This window comes from Gadus morhua, chromosome 6 (genome assembly GCF_902167405.1).
Source record: "Gadus morhua chromosome 6, gadMor3.0, whole genome shotgun sequence".
Taxonomy (NCBI): Eukaryota; Metazoa; Chordata; class Actinopteri; order Gadiformes; family Gadidae; genus Gadus; species Gadus morhua.
In genome coordinates, this window is record NC_044053.1 from 18,621,050 (window position 1) to 18,646,073 (window position 25,024).

General features: G+C 50.6%; 2 protein-coding genes across 5 annotated transcripts in view; both read right to left on the minus strand.

Moving 5' to 3' along the window:
- Positions 1–12,901, minus strand: part of emid1 (EMI domain containing 1) — a 50,815-nt gene extending 37,914 nt beyond the window's left edge. Inside the window, exons 1-4 of one of the 4 annotated variants that reach the window (XM_030359474.1) lie at positions 12,643–12,900; positions 12,312–12,489; positions 3,764–3,877; positions 2,885–2,988 (exon numbers count right to left, since the gene is read on the minus strand). In XM_030359474.1, the coding sequence (XP_030215334.1) occupies positions 2,885–2,988; positions 3,764–3,877; positions 12,312–12,475 (382 nt within the window). In that variant the 5' untranslated portion in view covers positions 12,476–12,489; positions 12,643–12,900. Of the gene's footprint in view, positions 1–2,884; positions 2,989–3,763; positions 3,878–12,311 lie in introns of all 4 variants that reach the window. The other 3 variants (XM_030359476.1, XM_030359473.1, XM_030359477.1) reach the window with 3 other exon arrangements.
- Positions 12,902–15,602: 2,701 nt separating this feature from the next.
- Positions 15,603–25,024, minus strand: part of dnah10 (dynein axonemal heavy chain 10) — a 40,719-nt gene continuing 31,297 nt past the window's right edge. The window contains exons 60-78 of the mRNA XM_030358202.1: positions 24,329–24,550; positions 23,899–24,046; positions 23,508–23,787; positions 22,950–23,179; positions 22,235–22,508; positions 21,971–22,075; positions 21,610–21,764; positions 20,995–21,149; positions 20,509–20,692; positions 20,116–20,316; positions 19,693–19,902; positions 19,433–19,528; positions 19,083–19,254; positions 18,867–18,998; positions 18,232–18,443; positions 17,332–17,499; positions 16,614–16,794; positions 16,285–16,430; positions 15,603–16,021 (exon numbers count right to left, since the gene is read on the minus strand). Of these exons, the coding sequence (XP_030214062.1) occupies positions 15,875–16,021; positions 16,285–16,430; positions 16,614–16,794; positions 17,332–17,499; positions 18,232–18,443; positions 18,867–18,998; positions 19,083–19,254; positions 19,433–19,528; positions 19,693–19,902; positions 20,116–20,316; positions 20,509–20,692; positions 20,995–21,149; positions 21,610–21,764; positions 21,971–22,075; positions 22,235–22,508; positions 22,950–23,179; positions 23,508–23,787; positions 23,899–24,046; positions 24,329–24,550 (3,418 nt within the window). The 3' untranslated portion in view covers positions 15,603–15,874. The remainder of the gene's footprint in view (positions 16,022–16,284; positions 16,431–16,613; positions 16,795–17,331; positions 17,500–18,231; positions 18,444–18,866; positions 18,999–19,082; positions 19,255–19,432; positions 19,529–19,692; positions 19,903–20,115; positions 20,317–20,508; positions 20,693–20,994; positions 21,150–21,609; positions 21,765–21,970; positions 22,076–22,234; positions 22,509–22,949; positions 23,180–23,507; positions 23,788–23,898; positions 24,047–24,328; positions 24,551–25,024) is intronic.

The following is a 25,024-nucleotide window of genomic DNA, read 5'->3' on the forward strand; positions in this document are numbered from 1 at the left end:
AACATTTCCTTAAGGGGACCAAGGAAAACAAATGATAACATCCCATAATAACAACAAGGATCCGTGTGAAAGTGATGCTTTGAGTCCTTTAACTTGGAACTCCCTTCTGAAACTGCAGATCTCAGGACAGCCAAAGCCTGTGCAGCCATACATTAAGTCCTCGTGTCTGGAGCGCTAGGAAAGTGTTTCCATCTGGAAAAACTTTATTTTTCCTTCTTCTTGTGCTCAGGCTCCATCAGAGATGAAGGCCGTTGTGTAGCAGGACCAGGAGTCAGACAACACATCCTAACATCACAGGAAACCGGTAGGAGGGTGAGAAGAACAGGCCAGGGGTCTCAGTCAAGCCCCGAGACTCCAGTCGTAGAAGGGTGTCGATACAGAGAGTGCGTTTGACGGTCTTACTGCTGGGACTCTAGATGAGCTCTCATCAGATGTTGCTGATGTGACGTCGAGCAGTGGATTCCCTGCGTCTGACACCAGGGAGCCATGGAGGACAGATGTACTGCTATTGACTAATTCACCCTGCCTCCTGGGCCTACCGTGACTCCATCACCATGAATATATACCTCCCGTCATTCTCCTCCGCACACGGCACTGCTTGGCTCTCATACGCTGGAAACACAGAACGACCCAAATCTTAACCAGAGACACCTTATCTCCGCTCCAGACAGCACTAGCCGATCCCACCGGCTCGGCGAGGGGAAAACAACTAAATTATTCAGAATGAATTAAATCAAATCAGCTCTGGTTTAGTGGCTGAAACGCGAGCGGTGACTGAATGTAGGTCAATCCAGGAATAAAAAGATTTGATGAAAAAAAGACTTTAAAATCAAGAGAACAAATCATTGATGACGGGCCCCCGTCCTCCTCAGTTTCCTTTGGGCCCTTTTCCAGGGGCCCGGGGCCCTGAGAGGCCTGGGTATTGTCAGGAGGGGGCCTCCCGTAATGCGGACCAGGCTTGGGAGTAGAGCAGCAATTAGGGGAGCAGGGGCGAGAGGCGGGGGGAAGTTGGAGGGGAGGGGAGGGGGGAGGGGGGGGTAGGGGAGCAGGGAGAGACTGGATGGGGGGGAGGGGGAGAGAGACGGGGTGGGGGGGGGAGGGGGGAAAGTAGGGGAGCAGGGGGGGATGGGGGGGAAGTAAAGCAGGAGATAAAACACGTTTTCCGCCGTCTGTAAAAAAAACAGACTAGCAGGTGAGATGGAATGATGAAGAGGAGGAGGGAATGAGGAGGGGCAGGAAACCTGCGTCGTGACCTCTGAAATACATATACACACACACACACACACACACACACACACACACACACACACACACACACACACACACACACACACACACACACACACACACACACACACACACACACACACACACACACACACACACACATATATGACTCTAGCTTAATGCAGGCTTTACAAGGTGGCGCTATGGCAACCGTTTCAGGCCTTCTACCCCTTCCAGCCCCCCAGCCTCCTAGCCTCCAGCTACGCCCGGGTGGGACAGGTTGGATGTGTCTGTGATGCGGGGGGGGGGGGGGTTGTGGGCGGAGCAGACGTAGCGCTGGTGGGCCTGGACCCCGGCCAGGGTGTGGGAGAGTGAGGTGGTGAATGGAGACCTGTCACTTCCTCTCAGCACCACCTTGATCTGAGGCTGCCGGAACGAGGGGCTAATAAGTGGCTAATCCTGCCCCCCCCCCCCCCCCCCCCCCTCTACTGCACGGCTCCCATGACAACCACAGCGATCCCCCTTCAGCGGCCGCCTAATTGGATAATTATCTGTTTGACGGCGCGTCCCTGCGCTTTGTGTCCCACGGAGGTGGTGTCGACACATCTCTACCCACCGTGCACGGCACCGTGTACAGAGACACCCGCCCCTCCTAAGGTCACCTGAGGCCAAGGTCTGGGACACCCCCCCCCCCCCCCCCACACACACACACACACACACACAAACACACTCCAGACTCCTAGGGCCAGCCAGCCGTTGGGGGGGGGAGCCATTAGAGACTGAGTGAGAGTGTGGAGCTACCAGAGCCTAACATGCTGGGCATAAAGTAGAGTAGAGTACCAGCTCCTCTCTGTAGGGAGCCAGAGTCAACAGAACAGCCACGAGGAACCACACAACAACATAGAGAACGCCACAGCAGACTACAAAAACAGGCATTTCAACAGCTCTACACCAGACAGGTGTCGCTGTTGTCTGTGTGGTGGGATGCAGGGGAGCAGGAAGCTATCTGAACAGATGATCTTCATAGAGCTTGCCCCTTTTAGCAGAGGATAGCATCATTAAGGCAGAAACACAGAAGACGCAACATAAAGGGAGAGGGGAGTGGAGGAGAGGAGAGGAGAGGGGAGGAGGAGAGGAGAGGGGAGGGGAGGAGGAGAGGAGAGGAGGAGAGGAGAGGGGAGGGGAGGGGAGGGGAGGAGGAGAGGAGAGGGGAGGGGAGGAGGAGAGGAGAGGGGAGGGGAGGAGGAGAGGGGAGGGGAGGAGGAGAGGGGAGGGGAGGAGGAGAGGAGAGGGGAAGAGAGCGGGTTGCATCTCTGTCAAACCAGACTAGAGATATTTCCATGATTTGCTTGCCTCAGACTATGATTCATCCACTAGGTTCTCTAATCTAAGCAGAAAACAATTTTGTAGGCAAACATCCCCAGCTATTGTTTGCCGCGCAGAGTAAACACTGAGAGTGTGCATGAAGTGGGGAGCTGGTTTGTTTGCTCATGGGTGCAAAATAATTATGGAAAATGCTGACTGCGTGTTACAGAGATACAAGAGTGCATGGGCGTGTGTGTGTGTGTGTTAGTGTGTGTGTGTGTGTGTGTGACAGAGAGACAGACAGACAGTGAGTGAGGGAGTTTAGAGACCCCTGGACCCTGACGTGACTCACCCTCCTCACAGGCGGCGCCGCTGAACCCGGGGCAGCACCTCCACTCCAGAGACGTCACGGTGCGGTACACCAGCCTGTAGGAGGGCCTGACCAGCGTCTTATAGCTGGAGACCACACACACACACACACACACACACACACACACACACACACACACACACACACACACACACACACACACACACACACACACACACACACACACACACACACACACACACACACACACACACAATTGTACCATATCATCATACATAAAATACTTTAGTCTGCTAGACACAACTCTGCATGTTTTGATGACACGTCTCTGAACAGCAGGACATTGATAGCGCAGATGCAATGGGTTCATCTCCTTCAACAGTGTCTCAATCTACACTAAACACAAAGGATTTATCCGTCTCAGTGTCTCTCCACCATCACCTGCCTCTTGTTCCTCATCTGTCCCTGGTTACCTTAACATACAATCATCTGAACCCATAAGTCCACTCTGGAGTCACGTTCTACAGTGAGAGGAGGGTGATAGTGAGGTTCACTCTGGAGTCACGTTCTACAGTGAGAGGAGGGTGATAGTGAGGTTCACTCTGGAGTCACGTTCTACAGTGAGAGGAGGGTGATAGTGAGGTTCACTCTGGAGTCACGTTCTACAGTCAGAGGAGGGTGATAGTGAGGTTCACTCTGGAGACAATGTTCTACAGTGAGAGGAGGGTGATAGTGAGGTTCACTCTGGAGTCACGTTCTACAGTGAGAGGAGGGTGATAGTGAGGTTCACTCTGGAGTCACGTTCTACAGTGAGAGGAGGGTGATAGTGAGGTCCACTCTGGAGTCACGTTCTACAGTGAGAGGAGGGTGATAGTAAGGTCGACCCCCGGTCCGCCTCACCTTGCTCCTGAGCAGCCCTGCGGCCACACGCAGCTCTGGTAGACCCGCTGAAGAACCGTACCGTTCTGGACCTGGCAGGTCACCGTCTTGGAGACCGTATGAGGACACCAGTTCCTGGAGAGAGCGAGAGCGAGAGCGAGAGCGAGAGTGAGAGCGAGAGAGAGAGAGAGAGAGAGAGAGCGAGAGTCAAACACAAGCCAGCAAGCCACCAACAATTATTTATCTATTATTTCCCCCGATAGCTCCAGTGGTATCCATTGTTTTCAGACTGTGGATCCAAAGCGTGTGCATCTGAAAACGGCTGAAAAGGTCCGAGTGCACTGAAACTGAACTTAAGTCAGCATTCTGTTTCAGTGGGGATAGACAACGCTTCCCCCAGCATGGACACAGTCTTATTATCTGGAGGGATACAACGCAGACAAAGGGAGAACTGAGAATACATACATCCAATATATCCGAAGCACAGCCTCTCTCTCTCTCCCACTAGATGTTTCCCCGTCACAGCAGGAACCGGCCATGTCCTCAGACTCAAGCATTTCTGTTCTCCCTCCTCCTCCTCCTCCTCTTCCTCCCTCCCCCTCCTCTTCTCCTTTACGCTGCTTGCTCGGGTTCAGTCGGCCGTGAGGCTTGCAGCAGTGCATTGTGGGGGCCTGTATTTATATTGCGGTCGCTTCCCCTATCAATACACAGACGCTGGCTCTTCTCTCTCTGAAGAGGTCGGGGGGGGCGCTGTTGGGGTGTGCATGTGCACGTTCACGTGTGTATGCGTTTGCTTGTCCGTGTACATGTGCATGCGTGTGTGTGTGTGCGTTAGTACACGTGGCTTTGTGTGTGTAAGCAGTGTAAAAGGACCCCTACTCAGATCAGAAGGGGCTGAGTTTTCAACGCTAAAGCTGATGTCATCATGGGTCTTACGCCCTCCTGGAGAGAGAGAGAGGGAGAGCGTTGTCTAAAGCGGCTTTATCAGGCTGTGGAGAAAGGTTAAAGAGCCAAGGACTCTGGAGTGGCTTCAGGATCCTCCTCCACTAGACTAGAGCACGCTCCAGAACACTCCCTTTTTCCTCCCCTCGGCCTTCTGGAGCTTCTAGAGGAACCAAGAAGGACAGCGTCAGGTAGAGAGGGGAGTGTAATCATCTCCACGTCAGGGGGCTCAGGATACCACTGCAGCACAGGCTTGGTTGCTCTGGGCCTCGGATAATTAAAATGTTCTAGACGAGCAGTTCGGTCGGGACAGGTCTGGTCTGCAGGAGCTGCTCTTCATTAGGAGTCCAGACACAAACATACCATCTCTAGGGTTAAGGGCCAGGGAAAATGAAGCACTGAAGCAAGGCAAGAATATCAGCTTGTGATGGACTTCCTTAAGGAATGGGCCAACACAGCTTCCAGGGGTAGGCTAAGTATTGGAGAAGAGAGATTCCATATCCAAAACTGTGTGCCAAGTAATTGCAAAAATGACAACACCAAGTCTCTACTGGGGGTAATTGATTATAGGCTAATACTTCCATTGTACTGGCATCACATCACGGCCTGTAGTACTGCTTAGTGTTCATGGTTTATTCAGAGCAGTAGTATATCTGACTGATACTTAGAGACAATATGGAACAGAAAGCAAAACTCATCTTGTCTCCACTGTCCGCTGTTTACATAATATAAAACAGGAGCAGACGTAGGAGAGATCTTACTGTTCTCACTGCTCACTACTGACATGCCCTGCAGATCAGGCCTCTCTGTTTTGTTGAATGGAAGGGGGATGTGAACATTCTCCCAGCATGTTTTCAGATTAAAACTGATGCTATTTTGACATACAATTCAGAATAGTAATTTTTGGGATGCTTGAGACTCGTAAATGGATAGTATTCCTTTGAATATTACCTAACAATTCATGAAAAATGTCTCCTTCTTTAAAGATGAAGAGTCAGTAAGACTGGGTCCGGGCAGTACAGGGTTGAGAACATTTCTGCTGTTTCAAAAGTTTGCTACAGTGAATGTCTCTGAACCAACCAAAGACCAACCAAAGACCTAATGATGAGGTGGAACGACCAACAGTAGGAGGACTTTCTTAGAGAGAGATGATCCTATGGAGCAGAAAAGATGGAAACATTCTGAACGAAGAAAAATCCAAGCAGAGTGATTTACAAGAGCGGACCGGCAGAAATGAAGTTTGTGTTTGTTTGAGGGTCTGGTTTATGGGCACTTCATCCCTCAAAGCGTGGAAACATGGAAGGGGGTTAAGAGGAATCTAACGTATGGAGTACACATGTCCTGTTCAGACCTAGCATGTGTTACACATCTACCTTCTTTACCTTCCTTAAGGCCCAAGTCGGCACATGGAGACGCCTAAACGTTAAGCCTGTGTTTAGACAATCACCAGAACGTACAGAGAGAGTAGAGTCTCCCTGGGAATGTATAGCTCTACTTGGAGAGGGTAGAGATCTACTCTCTTCAGGGAGAGTAGAGCTCTATTCCATCTAGGGAGAGAGTAGAGCTCTCCAATCAGTAGAATGTATGGAGAGAGTAGGGCTCTTCTCAGAGAGAGTAGAGCTCTCCTCGGAGAGAGTAAAGCTCTCCTCGGAGAGAGTAGAGCTCTCCCTGGAGAGAGTAGAGCTCTCCTCGGAGAGAGTAAAGCTCTCCTCGGAGAGAGTAGAGCTCTCCCTGGAGAGAGTAGAGCTCTCCTCGGAGAGTGTAGAGTTCCCAGCTCTGTGCTCTCAGACTTCACCTACTGGCGATTTATCGCTTCCTGCCAGCATGCGCTGGAAGAATGTGGGAAAGTTGTTATTTTCTGTTTGTCAACGTGTTAGAGCAAGTGCGTGTGTACGAAAGAGAGAGATAGTTTGCACATCAGGAAACGGCAAATGCCAAGCGGCAACGGAAGTAGTACACTTCTAAAGCTCATGTTAACAATCCACCAACACACACACGCATACCCCCCCCCCCCCCCCCCCCCCACACACACACACACACACACACACACACACACCAAAACCAGTCACCGGCGTCTCAGCCCGAGCAGGCCGAGCGCTGGTATCTCTGGTTCTGCAGCTCAGAGCTCTGACAGAGGTTCCCTTTCATACACAGAACACATGTAGACCTGGGAGAGGATAGCACTGGTGCATGCATGCGTGGGTGGGTGCGTGGGGCTGTGGGTGTGTGCGTGTGGCTGTGGGTGGGTGTGTGTGGCTGTGGGTGGGTGCGTGGCTGTGGGTGGGTGTGTGTGTGTGGGTGGGTGTGGGTGTGTGTGTACGTTGGCCTCACCCTATCATTTCCTCCACTGCTAATCCCCCAAAACCAGCAGATAAACATGGGGGTTCCCAGCGGGCCGGAGAGAGAACAGGACCCCCTCTGGGAGGCACTCCAAGAGGGGTTCAGGAGAGGGAAGGGGGGAGAGGAGGGGAGGAGCTTTGACCCCCCCCCCCCCCCCCCCCCCCCGAACTCTGTTTGCTCAGCGTTTCCATGGAGACAGCAGGAGCTACAGGATGGAGGCTCCTGACTCAAACGATCACTGACACATCATTCACTAATAATAAACAAACCGTTAACAAACAGTTAAGTTATGGTGAGTAATCATTTACTAATGGTGTTCCAAGTTTACTGATAGGACAAAGATAATTGTGTTTGTGTTGGTATTAACAAATGTGTTAAATTATTATTATTGAATACGGAGGGTTTAGAACCTCTTACCCACTAAACATAACTACTATGCTAATGATATATAAATTAATATTGCTTATTACTGCATGAACTTATATTAATGAATGGTTCATAGAACATTTGTTAGCTGTTAAATACTGCATAAATAATGTAATTCCATGGGTAATTAATGTACCCTTACTTAAAATGTTGACAATGTAATTCAATGCACCCACAGTACAGACATGTTCCTCATTTGAAGCCCATTCATCAAAGATGTGCGACCTCTGACCTCTAACCTCTGACCAAGAGCCCTGGTACGGACACTAGGATCTTGATAAGTTGATTAGATAAGGAAGGGCATCCCCTCCCCTACAGAGAATCACGACAGACTTCCCGCAACTCTGCTTCCTGTTGTAAACACCCAGCGGGGCTTCATGAGATGAGGCCAGACCACTGAATGCAGGGAACGCCGCTGCCTCCGCAGACTCTGTTATTCCAGGTCTCATCAGGAAACCGTCCGAGCTGACTGGGGGAGCTGGCCTGCAGGGAGAGCCAGCGGACCGTGTCTCCTGCATGGCTTTATGTCTGCCCGGGGACAGCATTACAGGGGGACAGGCCAGGTGCCGGTACACTCTACTGTACGGTGGGGCCTCCCTTCTGGCTGCACGGGGCCCATGTGCAGCGAGGTGTGAAGCCAACAGGTTGGGCAGGGCAGCAGAACCGCCCTGCCCAAGGGCAGCAGAACCGGCGATACTCACCGGAGTCCCGGTGAGTATCGGGTCTCGTGTAGAAGCACATTGCTCTCCCAGCACAGAGCCCAGTCTAAATAAATCATCAGCCATCGCTAACAGTCGCCTCACAGCCAAGGTTTTACAGAGAGGGAGAAAAAAACATTCATTCTTAATGGATGGAAAATGGCAGCTCTGGCCATCTGTTGCTGAGCGGAGCGGAGGCCAACACAGAGAAACAATGAAGAGGGAAGCGGAGCTGACTGGGCCTCAGATGAACAGTAATGCTGATGGAGAGCCCATGAAACTGTCCAGAAAGGCTCACAGTTTATTCTTTAACAAATGATTCCTGCTGCCATTTAGAGTGGCTCGACACACTGTAGCGGTGCAGTGCATCATGGGGCAGCGGTGCAGTGCATCATGGGGCAGTGGCGCAGTGCATCATGGGGCAGCGGTGCAGTGCATCATGGGGCAGCGGCGCAGTGCATCATGGGGCAGCGGTGCAGTGCATCATGGGGCAGCGGTGCAGTGCATCATGGGGCAGTGTGCAGTGAAACGCTAGCCTGGGGTTAGCGGAGGTTAATTCACAGCTTAACCCACGGCCTCCCATTTAACCCACGGCCATTGTGTGAGTGTGTATTTGGTTTTTATGCATGGATGTGTGTACCACGTTGCTGGAGGATGAACGGGGTCAGAGAGAGAATATGACTCAATTACAGTGTGATTGATATCTGGAGGAATTTCTCTAGATTCAAGCTGTTGGAAAAAAAAATGAGAACAAGGCACAAAAGACAAATGTGGCAGAAATCCAATTAGGTGAGGATTGAAGGAAAGGGGGTGTGGCGTGAAGGAAAGCAGGAGAGGAGCGGAAAAGAGTGACCATTCTTCCAAAGGGACCAACAAAGGGTTGCTGGAGTGAAGAAAGATGCTCCGCTGGTCTGTGGAGGCGGTATGACCACAGATCTAAGACTCTAAGAAATCACCTGGCCCATCCGTGATATAACCCCGGTATGGACTTTGTTCTGCCAAGGTGATTACACCCGGGCCCCTGATATAGTGTATGATATAGTCTGACATTGCAGCTTTCGAGTCTCTCCTCGGTTTTCCAGTTTGTCTCGTTTCACTTTTCGGCTGGTTCTATCAGCACATTAATTATCAAGCGACGCGTCAACGTTGTGCTGTAATGATCTGCTCTCGGAGGACCCATCCGTCCAATCAAAAGACTGCTTCTGGTCCCACTGGGCCACGCCCCTTTCCCATGTCCCTCACGGACCCTGGCATCCGGAGATGACATCAGTTATTACATTGAGATTAATGAGGGACAAATAATGCCTCTCAAAAATTATTCTTTAAGAAGTGAAAACCTTTGAGGGGGTGTGATAGTGTGATAGACTGTAATAGATAGTAACAGACTGAAAATAGATAGTTATAGACTAATAATATATATAGACTGATAAGTAATAGACTGATAATAGTTAGACTCATAATAGTTATAGACTGATAATAGTTATAGACTGATAATAGTATAAGACCGATAGTAGTTTAAAGTGAAGAGCAGTGACACAGACCTGACAGGACTCATGAGCCAATGGGGGGGAGGGAGGTTGCTCCCAATGGGACCATCCAGTGTAACGTGACCCTGTAAACATCCTCTCTGTGGGTCAGTGGACCCTCATATCATCAAAGAACCAGGTGAGCCACGGTGGACTGGGGCCCTCCGGTACTTCAGGACACCTGCCATCAGCCTTGTCCCTCGGTTTCCCCCGCGGGCCCCCCCCCCCCCTTAACCCCCCTCCCCCCCGCCTCCACGACCCCCACTCCTTGGGACTAGGACCCAGACTATCACTGAGTTAGGACCATGATACAAGATGGTTTCAAACTATTTCTCCACTATTTATATTCTTATGTGCTCAGCCTTGATGACTCTAGAAGTTCAGAATAGTCCTGTTCATGATTCCAGGATTCATGAGATGAACTAAAGACGTTTCCAATCCATCTTATCTGTGTGATGAGAGCTGAAGACAAAGCATTTCTATTGCAACAGAGCAACTAGCACTTCAACCGGTACACTTGTTTGGCCCGGGCAGAAGACAGCAGCATCAACCTGACGTAGAAGCAGATTCATTAACAGTCAAAGGTGAATAAACACTTTACTGGCAATGTTACTCAAGCACAAAGAGCGGTTCAGTGTCCACGGTATACAGCCTCATCAGCTGTTGTTTGGGTAAGTCTTCCTAATCTCTGGTTTTGTTCTCCTTCTCTTTGAACCCGTCTAAATAAACGTCATTTCCGACCTCAGCGTTCATCCTCCCGACTCTGCTCAGAGACTTTCACGGCCAGATTGGATTGTCTCCTCTGTGGAATGTCCTATTGTCCCGGCCTCTCCTATAAAACCCAACGGTCCCATTGGTCTTTGTTGACCCCCATAAACCCTGAGGTGAAGCAGACCGCAGGTGGACCTGATTCACTGCTCCTCCTAAACTCCCCGACCCCACGATGCTCTCAGGCCTCGTCCTACTGCTGTCTGTCAATCCTCCCGTCCGTCTGTCTGTCCACCCGTCAGTCTGTGTCTCACAGTCAGGGGAATCACTTCCATTTCATTAAAATTGTTTTCATTGAGAAATTGTGATTTTAGGACACTCCAAAACCTGTTTCTTGGGTACTGTAAAAAAGGACTATTGAGGTATGAAATATTTTCAATGTTGAATGGCTTTGCTGATCTTGATCAAACAGCAAAACTTAATGTTGAACACGATCCATGAAGCACAGCGAAGAAGGTGAACCACACTGTATTCTAGCAGCGCTCAAACAACTTGGAAAGTCACCTCCTCGCTTCCCCACACCAAAGGCCAGATGCATAGGAGCCCAGCTGCTTGTGTTTAGTAAACATGTCCACAAGCGGCCTCCTAGTGAGGGATGAGGAGGAGAAGGAGCAGGAGGAGGAGGAGGAGGGGGAGCAGGAGGGGGAGGAGGAGGGGGAGGGGGAGGAGGAGGGGGAGCAGGAGGGGGAGGAGGAGGGGGAGGGGGAGGAGGAGGGGGAGGAGGAGCAGGAGGAGGAGGAGGAGGGGGAGAAGGAGGAGCCAACAGCGAGGCAGACACTCATCGGACCACCTGGAGGTACCCATAGGGGTCTCTTGCACCTCACAGCACAGGAAGACATTGAAACACTGGAAGCCTTCGGGGGAGAAATATTAGAGGGATAATGCGGGCCACGTCTGAGCCCCCCAGAGCAGAGGGGATGAACCCCTCTTTCCCTCTGTCGAGGGGAAGGAAACTGGCTCTAATGGACTGGACTTTGGTTATATAATGTTGTAATGTGTGATGGTCTGATGTGAAGATCAACATTTATCAAACAATTGTTTACACCACACACACACACACACACACACACACACACACACACACACACACACACACACACACACACACACACACACACACACACACACACACACACACACACACACACACACACACACACACACACTTTAAGAGGCTATTTATACATAATTAATCAAGTGTGTGTAAATAACAATTAATGGAACACTCTATCCAACAAGCACTATGTTATGAACCACACAGGTGGGTTAACCTACCTAACCTAACCTAACCTAACCTATAACCTTAACACCCTCAGGCTCCTTATCGTCCCGTCTATAGTGTCCTCGGTTACAGCGGGGTAACGAGCTGTAAAGCACTAGACAGTTGTTATCGGGCCCTTCCATCTTTTAATTAGATCTTGGCCTAAAGTTCACCAACCATTGGGGAATGGAACTCACATCACCCACGAGGCGTCGATAAGGCTCGTGATCAAACGTAGTGGGAAAAGGGCTGCATAAAGAGCGCCTCATATCGGCCGAGCATGATCATGACTATGCTGATGGGAGTGAGGAGAGCTGAAGTGCGTTGGCAGGACAGGCAGAAGGAAACCAACCTTGAGGAAGACAAGACGACCGATAAAGGATGGGAACGTTGGTCTATCGTAAAAGAACATGAGGCCAAACAGAGCGGCTTAGACCAGGCAAAGAACTGCTCAGATTAAGGATTGTTTCATTCAAAGATGAGGGACTTTGTAATGAAAAATCAGATAAATTACCTAAAGTTGGACATAAAAAACGGACCACTCCAGATAAGAAAAGGTTTGATGGACGACAGCATATCATTCAATGCATCGTTGGACATAGGCTTACCTCTTCTGGTAGACGGCGGCGTGGTCTCTGGCTAGACGGGGGGTCGAGGCTCGGTACAGACCGGTCCTCCAGGTGCCCTGCACGCACGCGCTCAGCCACAACAGAAGCACGACCCCGAGGCAGCTCCGCGGGCGGAGCGCGGACGCGCGCTCACGGCTACACATCCCCGGGTCCGGTTCTAAAAAGTACGACCTGAAGTTAGTAATAAGCTTCTCCTCTCGGACAGCAGCAGGATATCCACCAGAGCGGGAGAGAGGAAGTCAAAGATCCACTCGGTTCGTTAGGGTAACGCGCGCATCCCGAGCAGAGTCCGTAAAGAGTCCAAACTCACTCCTGGAACATCTGAACCCGAGCTCTGCTTTAGATGGTAGTCAGGCTGCTGGTTCAGATCTGCTGCAGACTTCACCGGGAGTACCACGCACGCCAACAGAACCAACCGGACGCTGCAGCTGATCTGAACCCCAAGCCGCTTCGTCTGCTCGCGCTGCGGGAGGAGACGTCACGTGCACGCAGCGCCCCGTTTTTATAGTGGGGGCGTTTAAAGGCTCGTGCCCCGCTGCACCCCCTTCGGAGACAGTACCCACACTGACCACCGGCATCTGTTGCACATTAATCCACTGCGATGACATCAGAGCCGCTCGTGGCACGACAGCGGTGAGAGGGACTTTGTTGACATTTTCGGCTTTATTACCAAGTAAAGGCTGGCGTTTCAAAAATAATGCACAACCTAATACAAGCTAGAATTGGATTGTGCTTTTCTCTAAGACTATGTAGGCCTACATGAATGTCACGAAAGATGGATTTTCAAGATAGGGCTCACACCCGTTATCCAAGTAAAATGTACTGTAACGACTTATGATGGCAGCATGCTGTCCCAGCCCGTTCCCTCTGGGTCCGGTGGGGACGGGAACTGGTCTGCTAGAGCCCTCTGGACACTAGACTACCCAGGGTAACAATTGAGGAGGTCAGGGCGTCCAAGGCACCTGTGAGGCTACAGTAGAGCCAGAAGTAAGAAGCTCAGGGCTGGGTCCTGATCCAAAACCACCTGGCTCAGGGGAGCCGGCAGAATTAAGATCTGTGGTCATGGGCTGCTGCTGCTGCAGGGCTGTTCACCCCCTGGGCTAGGTGTTCACCCCCCGGGCTAGGTGTTCACCCCCTGGGCTAGGTGTTCACCCCCTGGGCTAGGTGTTCACCACCTGGGCTAGGTAGTTAGCAGCCCAGGTAGTACCTGCCTCGGGGTAGGGGCCTTCTGTGTCGCTCCCAACTATCGACTTTAGATATAACATCAAGTATGTATTGTAGTGAAGTATGCATGTGGGGACGTTTTAAAATTTTCAATCGTAAACACACTTTAACATTACAGAAAAACAGCATTACCATTTGCCCTTGTTTAAGACATTGCATTGCATTAGCTGATGTACATTTCTTAACACAGCCACCCTTTCTCTGTTACCGCCTTGTTGCGTCGGTCTGTTTTGAGCGTTGGGTAGCCGCTACAAAGGTTCCTGTATGGGAACGGACGTTGAGGGGAACTAAGTGAGTGGGCGTAGCCAAAACACTGAACTGCTTTCCAAGAAGTCCCTCAGTCGGAGCGCGCCTATTGTTAAGGGACAGCCTATAACAGGACGTATTATTCAAGCCTTAAATAACCCGTCCTGTTGAAGGCTGTCCCTTAAATTTTAAGGGACAGCCTTTAACAGGATGTGTCATTTAAGGGACAGCCTCTAACAGGACGTGTATTTTAAGGGACAGCCTTTAACAGGACGTGTCATTTAAGGGACAGCCTTTAACAGGACGTGTTATTTAAGGGACAGCCTGTAACAGGATGTGTTATTTAAGGGACAGCCTGTAACAGGACATGTCCCTATACCATTTACATACCTTCAGGTATGAGTTAGAATCCAAGAGTTCATGTCAGACAGGAGAGACAAGTCAAATGTGACTCTTTTTTTTGGCCCACGTACTATATGTGTATTTATACATTTAGAAAACCCAATGTAAGCATGTATGAAGTCATGTCCGTGGTCATTTGGAAAGACGTTTTGAATTTGTAGCAAATCTTCTTTTATCTTATTTTAAAAGAGGCCAGGACATCCATCTCAAGTAGATCCTACGCCCATGCCACGGCCTGCTGTCTTCCAGATCCCACCCAATGTGTCAGTGACACAGGGACTGGTTTCAGGGCATTAGCTAGGCCTGCTAGGGGCCTACCTTATTCTCAAGTCAAGTCAAATTTAATTATCCCAATAGGGGAGATTAGGATGCAGCCAGGTATAAACAAACACACCAACAACAAGACAGACTAAGATAACAGTTGGTGATGGAAAAACCATCAAAACACAAATGAGCAGTACATAAAAATACACAAGATACAGTATTCTGGTGATGGGCCTCCACCTACATCTGGTGATAGGCCTACACCTACACCTCTATCTGGTGATGGGCCTACACCTCCACCTACACCTTTATCTGTTGATGGGCCTACACATACACCTTTATCTGTTGATGGGCCTACACATACACCTTTATCTGTTGATGGGCCTACACATACACCTTTATCTGCTGATGGGCCTACACCTACACCTTTATCTGCTGATGGGCCTACACCTACACCTTTATCTGCTGATGGGCCTACACCTACACCTTTATCTGCTGATGGGCCTACACCTACACCTTTATCTGCTGATGGGCCTACACCTACACCTTTATCTGTTGATGGGCCTACACCTACACCTTTATCTGCTGATGGGCCTACACCTACACCTTTATCTGCTGATGGGCCTACACCTACACCTTTATCTGCTGATGGGCCTACACCTACACCTTTATCTGCTGATGGGCCTACACCTACACCTTTATCTGCTGATGGGCCTACACCTACACCTTTATCTGTTGATGGGCCTACACCTACACCTTTATCTGTTGATGGGCCTACACCTACACCTTTATCTGCTGATGGGCCTACACCTATCGGGCCTGATCATAGTGTCCCTTTCCTCCCTCCTGCTTTCCCTCTCCTCTCTCCTGTCCTCTCTCCTGTCCTCCTCCTCCTCCTCCTACTCCAGGCTTTATTCGTCCAGTGAGGATCAGGTGCTGAGGTCCCGGTTCTCCTATGGTCTCTGGTCTCTTATCACTTCCGAGGAGGAGACCAGGGAACGGCGTGCTGTTCTTATGAACCATCATCACTCTGGGCTGACTGAGATGTTATGTGGCAGCTGATTGAGCACATTTGAGCACAAATCTTCCAAACAAGGTCGATGAGAGATATATTTCAGAAGCTCAAACCATTAATAAAGGGTTACTTGATTTATTTTATTAAACTGTTGACTCTGGGGCCCTGACGAATCTTCTAAAACGTAATGAAAACATTGCAAGTGCCAAAGCTTCTAAAAACAATGCAGTGCTGCCATCTAGCGACATGTTGTATAGTTTTAACCTCACTCCCAAGTGTAAATAAATAACCACATTTACCAAAGATGTACATTAAATATTCTTAAACACGCTTTTTGCAAACATACGGATTAAACAATTGTACAGGTGTGTGTGCGTGTGCGTGTGCGCCTTCAGTCTGAGTTGAGGCAGAGACACACGCCCTGCAGCACCCAGTGGGAGATGTGTTTGGTGGTGGACAGGTCCGCCTCAAACACCAGCCCCACCCCCATGGCGTTCCTCCGCATGGACGTGGTGTAGACCGGGGTCCGCAGCGTGTTCTGAGGGCCACAAAGGGGGTCATCTAGTGATCACATGAGGGATGAACACACACACACACACACACACACACACACACACACACACACACACACACACACACACACACACACACACACACACACACACACACACACACACACACACACACACACACACACACACAGGGTGGAGCTTGCCCACTAGCAGGTCCACTGGGGCCTCCTAACCTGGGTTGGTTGCCTGCCGGGTTCAGTAACAGTGATACTGGTTGAGCGGTGCTTACCCGCAGAGACAGACGATGGTCCTCGATGGGGATGACCTTGAGGACGGGCAGCTGGACCACCAGCACCTTTGCCTTACTCCTGACCAGGCAGCCCTCATCCACGTCCCAGTCGGCCCCTTCCAGATACAGGCCAGACACAAAGCACCCTGGAAAACACACACACACACACACTCAGCACAAGGCGTACAGCCCGTACTGAGCCTATAGGGAGAGTGCTTGGCGGGCCGTCCTCTGAATGTGTCCTAGTCTCCAGGGCTGAGCGTGTCTGTGAGGGCGTCGCTAACAGACATCAGTAGTACTGGGTCAGTGGTCTGAGTGGGAGACCTCACCTTGTCCTGGTCTCTCGTTGACCTCCTCCTCACTGCGGTACTGTGTGACCTGGGTGTAGAGCGTGGAGCGGTCCAGAGGCCAGCCGTTCTTCCTGCATGTGGCCTGGACCAGAGCGGTCAGGTAGGATTCTGGGATATGGAGTCCAGACAGCCACATCACGTTGGGTTCTCCCTCTTCCACCTGGAACACAAAGAGAACCGTATTGACGACACACACATAACACACGTTCTCTCTGCGTCGTATATCCCAGCTGAAGGCTTCGTAACTTTGGCCTTTGTCCCTCCATACACAGATCTGCTTGAAAAGGACTCTTCACTACTTCACCTCGCACAAGGCTTATTCGTCTCTAAAATAGTTATAATTCTAATAGTTCTAATTCTTAGAGAAGAAATACACAACAAACATAAAGCCACATGTAAATATTACATTCAGTGTTTTTCACCTTAGCTGAATCAGTGAGGAAACAAAGGCCAACCGTTCCCCAACTGGTGAAACTCTGTGCTCCAGCAGCTGTACAGGAGTAGCTGTTCTTACCCAGCAGCTGTACTGGAGTAGCTGTTCTTACCCAGCAGCTCTACTGGTGTAGCTGCTCTTACCCAGCTGCTGTACTGGTGTAGTAGTACTGGTGTAGCTGCTCTTACCCAGCTGCTGTACTGGAGTAGCTGTTCTTACCCAGCAGCTCTACTGGTGTAGCAGTACTGGTGTAGCTGCTCTTACCCAGCTGCTGTACTGCGAGTAGCGCCGGTTGAAGTGCAGCATCCAGTTCCCCAGGGACTTCAGGGTGTCTGGCGCCAGCTTCCTCCAGATGTCTGGGATGTTCCCGTTGAACAGGGCCCGGGCCACCTGGTCCAGCTCGCTGCTCATGCCCACCTCGCCGGCCAGCGCCTGCAAGACGCAGCCGTGAGACTGACTGGTGAGGACCACACTCACCTCTACATCGCCACCCGTGTATAAATATCACAGGGTTTGAGATCAAGATTGAAGCAGGAAATAGGCTTCCTGCTCATGTCCTAAATTGTTTGTAAAGGACATCCTGACTCATTTTTATGAATAAACATCCTGCAACACCATGACAACCGCCATAAACAGGCATCAGGGATGATTGATGGAGGTGCTTGATGGATGGAAATCGTTATTTTAGTTATTATACACATTTGACTTGTCTCTCCTGTCTGACATGAACTGTTATATATATCAGTGACTTAGCTCTTTCACTGACATCAGAAGCTTAGCTCTATCACTGACATCAGTGACTTAGCTCTATCACTGACATCAGTGACTTAGCTCTATCACTGACATCAGTGACTTAGCTCTATCACTGACATCAGTGACTTAGCTCTATCACTGACATCAGTGACTTAGCTCTATCACTGACATCAGTGACTTAGCTCCATCACTGACATCGGTGACTTAGCTCTATCACTGACATCGGTGACTTCGCTCTATCACTGACATCAGGGATAGATGACTCACCCTCTGTACTAGACCCACCCTCTGTACTAGACCCACCCTCTGTACTAGACCCACCCTCTGCACTAGACCCACCCTCTGTACCAGACCCACCCTCTGTACTAGACCCACCCTCTGTACTAGACCCACCCTATGCACTAGACTCACCCTCTGCAGCTCGGCCAGCGAGAGGCCCATGCGGACCAGCAGCTTGTTGAAGCGCTCCAGCTCCTGCAGCAGGACCACGGAGGTGGGCGACATGTCCAGGCCCAGCCTCTTCCGGAGCACGTCCAGCTGGAACACGGCGGGCAGCTTGTTCTGGATGTCCTGGGCCACCTGGCTGATGTACTCGTCTCTGCTCATGCCTCCTCCAGTGTCCCCTGGCGCCAACCACAAACTCAAATCATTGTATGGATGTGGGACTGGATGTGCAGATACATCCGTACTCACACTCGATACAGCCTGTATATCATCCAGACCGGGTTATGGAATGCATCACATAGGTCAAAGCTTCTGACAGATTTGTAGCTCTATGAGGTAGGGGGTGGGTGTTAGTTGTCTGGGGCTGCAGCTCTATTAGGCGGGGTGTTACCTGTTGGGGCTGCAGCTCTATGAGATGGAGGGGGGGCTGTAGCTCTATGACAATGAGAGGAGCTGTAGCTCTATGAGATGGAGGGGCTGTACCTGTCTGGGTCTGTAGCTCTATGGGACTGAGAGGGGGCTTTAGCTCTATGAGATGGAGGGAGCTGTAGCTCTATCAGACTGAAGTGGGGCTGTAACTCTATTTAGATGGAGGGTGTTACCTGTCTGAGGCTGCAGCTCTATGAGGTGGGTCCACATGTCTCTGGCTGCCTGAGTGTAGTACCCTATCTCCGCATTGGGGTGCAGCCCAAACACCTCGGGGGTGTTGGCCAACGGCAGGGACTCGATCTCTCCTGGGGAATTAAGAGAAAGAGCAGAGTGTCAACACATGAAAGTCATCCTCTGGTGTTCACATCTTTCTAACCAGGGTTACTGACCAACGTATGTATCTTTGAGCCCCTGGGGAGGGATCTTGTAGTCTGCATCCCGATTGTGGAAGAGGTGGAAGGGTTGGAAGACGTCGAAGATGAAATCTCCTAGGTACTCGTCCATGTAGACATTGAGGATCCTGCGGTCGAAGCTGTCGATGGCGCGGCCTCCGTACATCACCTAGGAGATGCAGCAGCTCAGGGTAAATGCAGGGGTCAACTCGCATCGACAAAGGGCCAGCCGGGTGTTAGCACTCTGACTTTATCCAAGTTAGCCAGTAAGCCTCTGCAATTTATATGGAAAATTTGAACAGCTAGCCAGTAAGCCTAAACACTACGGTTTCCCCATTGAGTCTAACCTCTCCAATTAGGTACTTCAGGCTTTCCCAGGGGATCTCTGCATCTCCTTGGTTGTGGGCTTTAGTTAGATACGTATCCAGGATCTCCATACACACCTGGAATACGAACAACATCATGGAAAACATGAACTTATACAGAAACCGACAAACATCCAAAGACCAAAGAGGCGGATGACGATTGGAGAAGTAGGAAAAGTGCAAGGCCTTGAGAGCGAGCTACAATCCTGGGGCTTTCTTTGACTAGGAAGGCCGGAGCTCACCTGGAAGTCAGACTCGTTGAAGTCGTATGGCACGTTCCAGCCAATCTTGCCGTACTTGCGGCGCTCTTGCACCACGGCGTGGAAAAAGGCGAGCACGTAGACCAGGCTGCGGTAGGCCGGGTGCTGGCAAGACATGAGCGTCTCGTGGGAGATCTTGAAGTAGGTGGCCCTCATGTTGAGCTTCAGCCCGTTGGGTGGCTCCGTCACCACCTATGGATCAATCAACGATACGCTGACGATAATATTCCCCTCTCTCAGTCTTTCCAAATGCGTAAAGGCAGGTGCCCTGTGGAGGCCAACTCCTCGCTGTGTCTCACAGGTCCTTCCCCTGGGCAAGTTGGGGTTTCCTATTTGTTAAATGCAGCCTTTGGCTCTCTTTAAACCCAATGCTGTGGCTGTGACCTTGTCCACACCACTACTGACCTTGAGGGCTTTTTGCAGGATGCCGATGGGGAAGTCCTGGATGGGGTCTGTGGTGAGCCAGAGGCGGTAGTCCGGGTGGGGCTTGGTGATCCTCTCTAGAGATTTCTCCAGCTGCCTCAGCCACCGGACCAGCAGGTGGCAGTTCTGCAGCATCAGCCACTGGCCCCGGGACACGGCCGTCTCCAGCAGCTGCAGCGCCACCTACAGCACGGGGGTTTGAGAAGAGCAGCTCAGTCTGTATCTCAGCCTTCAGTTCATTGATTTAATGTTGTTTTGAAAGGGGCAATATTGTTTGGACCACCTTGTGTCAATTTGACGTAAAAAAGCATTCAAGTATTCAAGTAATTTTCATTGATTGAATTCATGAGATGGAGGAAGGTGCTGAACTCTGACCTTCTCCTGGCCCTGACCCATGGCCAGGAACTTGAGGCGGTTCCCCCCGAAGCCCGACCTCTCGGCCAGCTTCATGAGGTCGCTGGCGGGGTCGGAACCAGGGCTCAGGATAAACACGATGGGGGAGTTGGGGCTGCTCTGCTCATAGATGGCATCGAAGCTTATCACCGGAGGCTGCACGTACCTGGGCGGTCACAGAAAGAACAGAATATTGTCTATACTTGCTCTAATGAGGTAGTGTAATTGAACATTCTTTAAACCAAACACTCTGGATCGTTATCCAGCCATAATAAAAACAACGCTATAAGGCGATTTCTGATTGACACAAACCACAACCACAAACCCTGCTGTGGTGCTCTTTGGTTTGATCAGCTTGGATCAAGAGTAACATAAATGCACATTCCACCTGTTCAGATGTCACAAACTGATAGTCAACGTCTCTGCAGTTAGGTGGAGGTATGTTTCTAGATGTCTCTGTGTCATTACCTGGTGCCCATGGTGGTGCTGACATAGTCGCTGACTGCCCGGTATACTCGGTCCAGCCGGAAGCAGCGCAGCAGCAGCAGCCTCTGGAAGGGCGTCAGGTTCTCCTGGTACTTCAGGGGGAGAGCGGACTGCTCCGGGCCATCCAGGTCGTACCACTGAGGGGATCAGACCATAAGAGGATCACACCATCAGAGGATCAGAGGATCAGAAGATCAGACCATCAGCGGATCAGAGGATCACACCATCAGAGGATCACACCATCAGAGGATCACACCTACCTCAAACACTGTTCATAGTGGATCAAATTTGCAGTGTTCAAATACTGCTTCAAATAACCTGGACATAGCTGTAGGAAATGCTGATCGATATTTATTTAAAAATGGTATCGATAAAATCACATCCTATAACTGAAATATTCTGCAAATAAAAAATGTTGGCCAAACCTCTCATTGTTGTACCAGGGACACATGCATTTACAACACGCTGCAGCAGGATCCTATCTGAGTATTAAACCAGCAACCTTAGAGGTTCATCATCCAACCTGCCTACCTCCTGAGCCAAGTGGTCAAAGCTTTCTTCAGATGATTTCCTTCACTAACTAAAGAGCTGACTCACCGCCTCCCATTGGCCCGGATGCTGCTCCACGTCATCGGGCAGAGAGCCAAACTGCTCAGGGAAGAGCTCTGCCAGCCTCACGATGTCCTCCCAGCCCTGGTCTGGAAGCCAGGGGCAAGGCTTCTGACGCTGGCTTTTCTCCAGGGACAGGTTGCCTGTAGTCAGGGCGTTTGGGGAACTTGAGTGGAAGCAACTTTTTCCTGGCAACGGTAGTTTACTTCCTGTAGTCTCACGATTGCTTTACACACGTTTTAAGGCAACGGTTGATGAGGAAATGACGAAATGAATGGATCCTGCTGACCAACCAAACAGACAACAACACATGCTCTGGATATGGATATCTGCAGTATGTGTCTCTGACCCTTCAGGAAGAAGTGCAGCTCCTCCTGCGGGGCCCGGCCCTCGGCCTGCTCCGTCTTCACCGTCATGTTGAAGGAGAAGAGCAGCTTGTGTCTTTCAAAAAGCCCTGTGGACGAAGTATTATGGTGTTACATAATAACATCTATTATGCTGGGAATGCTTTTCAAGACCACTCAAAGGGGGGAGGGGGACTACAAGACAAGGCCCATGAACCAGCAACCCTCCGACTGCTTTGTCTCTTTGATGTCCTGTGTGTCTCTCTTACCCGTACAGCCGTAGTTGTAGACGTTGTGCGTCAGGGTGTCCATCATGTTCTTCAGCCTCTTGGGCAAGATGGAGTCGGGCATGGATTTGCGCAGCGAGAGATTGAAGACGTCCAGGTAGGCGGCCAGAGAGTACTGGTACATGCTGTTGACAACCGCCATCTCCGCCAGCACAAAGAACAAGATGGCGCCGCACTTGGCCGCAGGACGGTAGCCGTCGCGCAGCTTGTCGATGTCTACAGACGTCTTCTGAGCTAGCTTTAGTTTCTCAAACACCTACGGAGAAACGCAATGCGCAAAAAGCTCGGTTGTCCACACCAACAAACTACGGCCTGCTTCATATTACTTTTTTTCATATTAACAGGGAAATGATTTGAACAGATAAGAGTTGTTGAGTAATGTTTGGTTATTAGAAATATTAAAAATCTGATTTATTGTTATTTGTTCTATGCTGTAGGGCAGCACACTTTTTATAAGAAATATTCCATTTGAGTCACAGAATAGTATGACTTGAGCAATCCGTACCATTTTGAGGACAACTTGTCAGCCCCATCCATGTAGTGTGTCTGTCATATAGGAAAGTGTATTTGCTGCGCTGTTACAAGCTGAAGCTCTTTCACTGGTGAACTTTGACAGCCTGGATCTAGGATGGATTTAGGAGTGCAACAGTATGGATAACCTCTGCCCAGGGTCAGAGGAGATCCCCATGGGACTGACCTCGCTGGCCTTGGACTTGGTCTCCTCCAGGGTGCTCAGCAGCTCCGTGTTGTCCAGCATGTTGCCGCTGGAGGTGGCCAGCTCTCGCAGCAAGGAGTCCTCCAGCTCCTTCAGCAGCTTCTTGTTGTCACTGGTCTCTAGGATCAGCCGCTCCCGCTGCTCCTCAAGCTCCTTCCTCTCAAAGCCCACGATCACGCTCAGCAGCTGGTCCTCTAGGCCTTTCAGGGTCACTGGGAGACCAAACACACTGGGGGTCAGGGTTCATCCCATACACTTAAGGACCTCACAAGCCCCACCTCTGAGAATCCACCCCTAACCGAGGGGTTGAGGGCAACATCAAGTAGCCGTAACCCATACAAATCTCTCACTGGGGTTCAAGACCACTTTTAATATTGATACTCAAAACATTTACACGTTTTTCTTTTAGCAGAAATATTGGATCCAACCCATAAAATGTCATCCATGAAGATGAAGAATTTCCTTTCCATTTATTTCTATATCAGGGTCGCTGGAGGTTGGAGCGGAACGGGGCCTTCATAAGGAACATCTGCCACTCACCTGTATAGTTAATGACCATGGCTTTCCCGAACACGGACGGGGAGAACTTGGGGTTGGACAGCTTGGTGTTGAGGTAGAGCCTGAAGTTGGGGTCATAGTCCACCTCCTTGTCTCCCAGCACGATGACCTGCCTCCCCTCGGCTCCCTTCACGTTCTTCTCCAGGACGTTGTCGATGACGGGGTCGATGTACTCGTCCACGCCCTGGAACAGGAAGGGGAAGCCGTACTTGATGGCCATCTCCAGCTGCTTCAGGAAGTCTGGGTCGTTGAAGGAGGAGATCTGCCGCAAAGGACCAAAAATCACTTTCAATATTTTGTAATTTCTCACTCTGTGGGTAGGATAAAATGGAAAGGGGCTAAAGAGTTGCTGTAAAATACTAAAGAACAATGCCTTGAGGTTGTTCTTCTCCTCCTTCTTCTTGATCCAGTTAAGCGCCTGCTGCTGGGGGTCGATGCACATGGGGAAGCGACTGGCCCTGGTGGTCAGGATGCCGTTCTGGACCGACAGCTCGTCTGGAGGCAGGCCTTCAGACCCCCACCTGCAGGGACACCAAGCAGGCACTCTTTAAAGGTTTCAAATCAACACCATGTGTGGAAGCCTCAGCCGAAATACTTCTGAAGTCTTCATGGTGGTAGATAATATATATATATATATATATATATATATATATATATATATATATATATATATATATATCATATCTGTCATCATCCAGCCATGAGGCTCTGGGCCGTCTCTCCCAGGACGTCCTGCTGAACCCTAGGAGCTTCTACCAAAAAACAGAGCTGAGGACAGAGCTGTAGGAACGTGGGTTCCTCACCTGCTGATCTCCACCTCATCGGTGAGCAGCACCTCAACCCTGAAGGGCTGGCTGAGGGGGATGCCTCTCTCCCGCACGTCCTCCTCCCAGACCTCGTACACCATCTGGTTCCTGAAGTCCCAGCTGAAGGCTCCCTCGTAGCTCAGGAAGGCGGCGCCGATGAGGCAGTCTCCGAGGAGACGCACCCGCCGCTGCTTCAGCTCCACCAGGTCCACGCTCCAGCTGCAGCCGAGATCCAGGAGGGAAAGGGGGTTTAGACCCAGGAGGTGAAGGGGTTTAGACCCAGGAGGTAAAGGGGTTTAGACCCAGGAGGTAAAGGGGTTTAGACCCAGGAGGGAAAGGGGTTTAGACCCAGGAGGTTAAGGGGTTTAGACCCAGGCGGTAAAGGGGGTTTTGACCCAGGAGGTAAAGGGGTTTAGACCCAGGAGGTAAAGGGGTTTAGACCGGGGGGGAAAGGGGTTTAGACCAAGGAGGTAAAGGGGTTTGGACCCAGGAGGTAAAGGGGTTTAAACCCAGGAGGTAAAGGGGGTTTAGACCCAGGAGGTAAAGGGGTTTAGACACAGGAGGTAAAGGGGGTTTAGACCCAGAAGGTAAAGGGGTTTAGACCCAGGAGGTAAAAGGGGTTTAGACCCAGAAGGTAAAGGGGATTTAGACTCAGGAGGTAAAGGGGTTTGGACCCAGGAGGTAAAGGGGTTT